Consider the following 6145-nt stretch of genomic DNA (forward strand, 5'->3'; position numbering starts at 1 on the left):
TTCACTGTCGGTGCCTGAGACTGACTTTAAATTCTTGGATTCCAGATGACCTTTGACCTTCCAGTAGACCGCCAGGGGACCAGCGTGCCCCCATCCCCATCCACATCGCCATCTCCAGGGCATGGCAGTACGCTTGACACCGTGGATATAGTGGTGCTGGTAATCTATTTTCTACTGGTGCTGGGAGTCGGCTTATGGGTAAGCACAGAGAATGATACCAACATTTTTACATGGCAATCTGTATTCTTTGTCATACAAACTAAAACGAATTCAGATCTAATGCCTTTAAATATAAAACATATTGTGAAGACCTCTGTATAGTATCTGTATCAGTGCTTTTTTCTTACTTAATCTTTGCTATCGGCAAATGTCCTTCAATGAGAGCTGAGTGATCTGTATCAAGCTTTATCAGAATTTACATTCCACCTTTTTATATTGCCCCTTTTCTTGCCCTTCTCCCATAATTAACTTCCTTTGATAACCTGGATGCTCACAAATGGAGATTAAAGATCATATTACTGTCCAGCGCCAGTAAGAATGCAGTGATATTTTGATAACAACAAAGAAAACACCTCTAAATGTAAAAAGGTGGATTTGAGGTACCTGTGTTGACACATGAAGGCACATGAAGCTACAGAGTTCACCTACATGGGTGGACTTTGTAGCTCTACAAGCTAAAAGAAGTGAGCTGGTGGGTCTGAAAACCAACCAGGATCTTTAGAAGCAGACGCTTTGTGATAATTTATACACAGAAGATACGAGGGATGTTTAGATTTGGGATTGGGCAGTGAAATTTGGGTTTTGTGGTCCCTGAGATATGTCATCTTAGAAGTTTTAGAAGCCTTTTAACTTAATCTTTATCTTACAAATAGATTCCATCTCAGCATTATGAATAAATAGGTCTTCTGTTACTGTTACCTTTAAGAGGTTCTATAACACTTCCCATGTTTTTTCCAGTCCATGTGGAGGACAAAGCGCAGCACGGTGGATGGATACTTCTTAGCCGGGAAGAACATGACCTGGTGGCCGGTGAGCTGTGCAGAAACTCTATCTAGAGCACACTTTAAAAGTCAGATGGAGGCAAAATGTTCTGATTCGGACTCTCATCTATATTTAGGTGGGTGCTTCGCTGTTCGCCAGTAACATTGGCAGTGGACATTTCATCGGCCTGGCAGGGTCAGGAGCCGCAGCGGGAATTGGTGCCATTGCATACGAGTGGAATGTAAGAAAATAATCTGTCAAAAATAACTTTGATATGAAATATTAATAGGTTTTAATTCTTGATGGTGCTGATATTTGCTAACTGACAGGGTATGATGATGGTACTGCTGCTGGGATGGCTCTTCCTGCCCATTTATATTGCCTCTGGTGTGAGTTTTCTACACACACTCTGAAAAAAAGAAACAATAAGTTGTTGCATGCATGATTTTGGTCATTTATTCCCCTGTGATCTCATAGAGCTTGACCTTATTTCTTCTACAGGTGACAACGATGCCAGAATATCTGCAGAGGCGGTTTGGTGGTAGAAGAACTCAGTTGTTTATAGCCATCCTTTCCTTATTTATTTACATCTTTACAAAAATATCGGTAGGCTATAATCCACAATAGTGATTTATTTTGTGAAGCTTTGTCTGGCTTAATTTCTCTCTAGTTTATTAGCATAAACCTATGTGTGTTTTTGGCCAGGTGGACATGTATGCAGGTGCCCTGTTCATTCAGCTTGCCTTACAATGGAACATCTACCTGGCTGTGGTGCTGCTGCTGTTAGTCACTGCTATCTATACTGTAGCAGGTGAGCTACAGTCCCACTCATGTTGCCTGTTCTGTATTTTACCAGCTTCTAGAAGTGCATAATGTGCTGTTTGCTGTTCATAGGTGGTCTGGCTGCAGTTATCTATACAGATGCAGCTCAGACTGCTATCATGCTGGCAGGAGCTCTGACCCTCATGGGCTTCAGTAAGTTAGATATGAGTGAAAATCACAGCTTTCAGTTTCCAACCCTTTATAATCCAGCTGAACTGAGTATTTTGTCTCTATGTGTAGGTTTTGTGGAGGTTGGAGGCTGGAATGCTTTCATGGAGGGTTACGGCAACGCCATCCCATCAATTCGTGTACTCAACTCGACCTGTGGCATCCCCCGAGAAGATGCTTTCCACATATTCAGAGATCCAGTGACTTCTGACCTCCCCTGGCCTGGTGTTATTGTCGGCATGTCCATCCCCTCCATGTGGTACTGGTGCTCTGATCAGGTCAGTGATTTTCAAAGCTAAAGTTATGAAAGTTAAAGTTATGAAAGGAAGCTTTCCCCTCAGAGAGTGTTTAATCGATAGAGTTCAAATCAAAGACTTCATAGGCAAACCTCATTTCTACAGTGAAGGCAGTTCATAGCTCGTGAGCCCTGATTTACCAACATGAGCATTAAAAAATGAATTTAAGATCTAAGATGTCAAGAGATCTTTCATCTATAAAATATAAAAGTACAACTTAGAGCTTTTACATCTTGTTGATGCCGATTTAAAATTTTCTCAGAAGTACTCAGAGAGTTTTAATCTGAAAATCCTCATCTTGAGAATTACTCCGTAAAGAAGCTGGCATGTTTCAAAGATCCAACTGAAGTGAGATAAGAAAAAGCACGGTTAGTTTTCATTAGCATTTACAGTCTTTCCAGTTACACAACAGCATCTGTTTAGCCCCTGATATCTTATAAATTCTTGAGTGATAGCAGTAAGCTTTGTGGTTTTCCATTCTGGCTTACACTACACAGATATGTAGTTACCTGCTTTACATATATATATTTATATATATATTTATTGGTCAGCTTTTAATTCGGGACTCTCTGCAGGTCATTGTGCAGCGCTCTCTGGCTGCCAAGAACCTGACCCATGCAAAAGGAGGCTCCCTGCTGGCTGCGTACCTCAAAGTTCTGCCCTTCTTTGCCATCATGATCCCCGGCATGATCAGCAGGATACTTTACACAGGTACAGTGAGAACTGGATGCTGCAGCTGGAATACTGTGTTTGACATACAGTTATTACTGCATATTATAAAATTAGCCTCCATAATGGTACTGAAAGTGTGTGAGGTATTTAGGTAACACTGAACAAAAATATTGTGGATATTTGAGTTTGACTGATGTGTGTGTGTTTCTACTGTGCATAGACGAAGTGGCTTGTGCAGAACCAGAGGTGTGCAGAGAAATTTGTGGCAATCCAGTGGGGTGTTCAGACATTGCTTATGCCAAACTGGTCATGGAGCTTCTTCCTGCAGGTGAGAGACTCTTTCTGCTGCACCTCGTTTCCTGCTTCATGCTTTACGTGACGAGTCTTTTATGGTGACTGTGCGTCTTTCCTCTCAGGACTGCGGGGCTTGATGATGGCTGTGATGATTGCTGCTCTCATGTCCTCGCTGACCTCCATCTTTAACAGTGCCAGCACCATTTTCACCATGGACCTGTGGAAGAGTTTCAGATCCCGTGCTTCTGAATGGGAGCTCATGATTGTGGGCAGGTATGTGACCACGTCAGGGCATTCTGATATAAAACCTGCAGCATGTATATCATATGCTGAGACTGAAGTTTGAGCAGAAAAGCATTTCTGCACTTTATTCTCACTTAGAGCATCTACATTTGGAAAACTGAGCATAGTATTAGTTCAGTAAGTCGATCTTGGCCAGAAGTCTGGCAGATCAGCTGGTGTTAATGCCAACCTGCGTAAACTTTTATGATTCAATCAACAAATCTCACACAGGGGACACTGTTTAAGTTGCTGCTGCTGCCTCTGCAAGCTATTTTGAAGCCCACCCCCACCTCAGCTCCTTCTTTTTATGTTGTCTGACTTAATGAATGTAATGTTTGTGGTCTTTGATGCCTGCTCTGTTCTGTAAAAGGCGTTTTGATGCTGCTCTCCCCGCCTCCAGCTTTGCATGCATGCAAAATGAAAGAGTGGGGTGATCCCATAAGAGAGCTCATATATGAATTACTGCAGATGGAAATAACAACCTACTTTAATTAAAGTGGTCCTGCCTGAAAAAGCTTTGTATAAAGCCCTTTATATGAGCTCATCCACCAAACTTTTCTGTCGTGTTCACCCAAACCATTGTTTCCAGATATTACTCAATAATGGCTAAATGCATTGTGTCATTTAGATTTCAGCGCCTTTAGTTTTCTGCTCTTTGTCAAATCTTTGCATTACAGAACATCATTATTATTGCATAACACCCATTTTATGGTTTGATGTGTGTGCTGCAGAGTGTTTGTGCTTGTGTTGGTTGTGGTGTCTGTTTTGTGGATTCCAGTCGTCCAGGCCAGTCAGGGTGGCCAGCTCTTCATCTACATCCAGTCCATCAGCACTTACCTCCAGCCCCCTGTCTCCATCATCTTCCTCATGGGCTGCTTTTGGAAGAGGACCAATGAGAAGGCAAGCTGTTTTTTTTTTTTTCTTCTTCAGAGTGTTCTTGCGATTGATCAAGTAATTCATGGAAAATACACCCACTGGTCACTATATTAGGTACACCTGTTCAACTTCTCGTTACTGCAAATATCTGAACAGCCATTCACATGGCAACAACTAAATGCTGCCATGTGATTGACAGACGTGTTCAAGACGACTTGCTGAAATTGAATGTGACAATAAGGAGATTTAAGTGACTTGGCACAGTTGCTGTTTGGTGTGGCATGCTTCCAGCAACTTGTTGAATCTATGCCCTAAAGAAGTTAAGGCAGTTCTGAAGGCAAAAAGCAGGTCCAACCCAGCATTAGTGAGGTGTAGCTAATAAAGTGGCCGTTGAGTGTATATTGATGTTCTATTATACTGTGTATAATGCTGATGTTTGACTCCCTCCCTGGTGCAGGGTGCTTTCTGGGGCCTGGCTATTGGCCTTGTGGTCGGGTGTATTCGCATGTTACTGGACTTCATCTACCCTGCTCCACTGTGCTATGAAGAGGACGACAGGCCTGCAGTGTTAAAATATGTTCATTACCTCTACTTCTCCATGTTGCTGTCCTTCATTACCCTCGTTGTGGTGGTTGTAGTGAGCTTGGCTACAGAGGAGCCAAAACCAGAGCAGGTGAAGCCACTGTTAACTTTCAAGAAAATGCCTACTGTCTTTAAACACACCTTTGCTAAGACATGAACAATGGATGGATGGAAACATTACAAGGATCAGCTCATAACATTGCTCTGTAGCACCACTAGGTGTCAATAACACCTCAGGGTACATTTATAATGAGACTGTCTTGTTAATTACCTTTTAAAGTCTGAAGAGAACATTTCAACATATAGTGTAATTTACACTTCGCTACAATATATAGATTTCTTTAACTCTCAGAAAGTTTGACTGTCACTTTTGTTTCTTTAAAAAAACAAAAACAGATTAGTCGACTCACATGGTTCACAAGACTCGACCCAGTGAAGCCTCGAGAGCAGGTGTTTGCATCAGAGCAAAGCAGCACAACATTAGATGTAATTGCTATTCAGACGGATGATGTGGGAATTACTGGGAGAGAGGTGGGAAGCAGCAATGGAAAAGCGTGTCATCACAGGAAAGGTGGGTCTCTGTCCTGCTCTCTTTTCCATTTGGCAACTCTTCAGCTCAACACATCTATGAGACTATTCCAAGTTATTTTTCCCCTCCCTCTCTCCCTTTAACCCTTTAGATTCAGCATCGTCTGCCAGCAGTGTACGCAGTCAGTCCAAGCTGATGTCTGCCCTCTACTGGCTGTGTGGGATGGAGAGACGGAACAAGGAAGATGATCCCGCTCCGCTTCCTGCACCTGAACAAACGATCTGTTCTCTGGAGGAAAAGCCTCGTCTACGACTCATTGTTAATGCAAACCTCATCATTTGCCTCTCTGTAACCGCCTTTATCATTGGTTACTGGGCATGATGGGCACTAAATGGACAAAGAATGGGCTGCATGAAAGACTGTAGAGATTTGAATGTTTTATTTTTTCACTCTTTGTAAAGTTTTATCTTAAAAATAACACAAATGTGGTTGACTTTTTGTAATACGAATCATATGAAAATGTCACGTCAATTGTTGCTAAAAAAAACTAAAAAAAAAACCAACAAAAAAACCCTCAAGTAATGGACAGAGTGCAGGCAACTTGTTTTTTTCTTTTCCAAAGAAGAGACCATTTATGAGCAAT

General features: G+C 42.0%; 1 protein-coding gene across 1 annotated transcript; it reads left to right on the forward strand.

The window, feature by feature from the left end:
- slc5a11 (solute carrier family 5 member 11) lies at window positions 1-6062 on the forward strand. The gene is made up of 15 exons (XM_063471772.1): window positions 1-198; window positions 958-1029; window positions 1118-1222; window positions 1311-1370; window positions 1483-1587; window positions 1687-1792; window positions 1876-1956; window positions 2044-2249; window positions 2843-2978; window positions 3160-3267; window positions 3356-3506; window positions 4247-4415; window positions 4849-5064; window positions 5370-5544; window positions 5654-6062. The coding sequence occupies exons 1-15, from the start codon at window positions 46-48 to the stop codon at window positions 5881-5883; spliced, it is 2073 nt and encodes a 690-aa protein (XP_063327842.1). The 5' UTR covers window positions 1-45; the 3' UTR covers window positions 5884-6062.
- The last annotated feature ends 83 nt before the right edge of the window (window positions 6063-6145 follow it).

Source organism: Pelmatolapia mariae, linkage group LG4 (genome assembly GCF_036321145.2).
Source record: "Pelmatolapia mariae isolate MD_Pm_ZW linkage group LG4, Pm_UMD_F_2, whole genome shotgun sequence".
Classification (NCBI taxonomy): domain Eukaryota; kingdom Metazoa; phylum Chordata; class Actinopteri; order Cichliformes; family Cichlidae; genus Pelmatolapia; species Pelmatolapia mariae.

Excerpts from the sequence above, each read along its gene's own strand:
- slc5a11 (XM_063471772.1), top strand. The coding sequence starts at position 46 with ATGACCTTTGACCTTCCAGTAGACCGCCAGGGGACCAGCGTGCCCCCA. Across the intron at positions 4,416-4,848 it reads GGAAGAGGACCAATGAGAAG|GGTGCTTTCTGGGGCCTGGC; the intron begins GCAAGCTGTTTT and ends TCCCTGGTGCAG. Across the intron at positions 5,065-5,369 it reads AGGAGCCAAAACCAGAGCAG|ATTAGTCGACTCACATGGTT; the intron begins GTGAAGCCACTG and ends AAACAAAAACAG.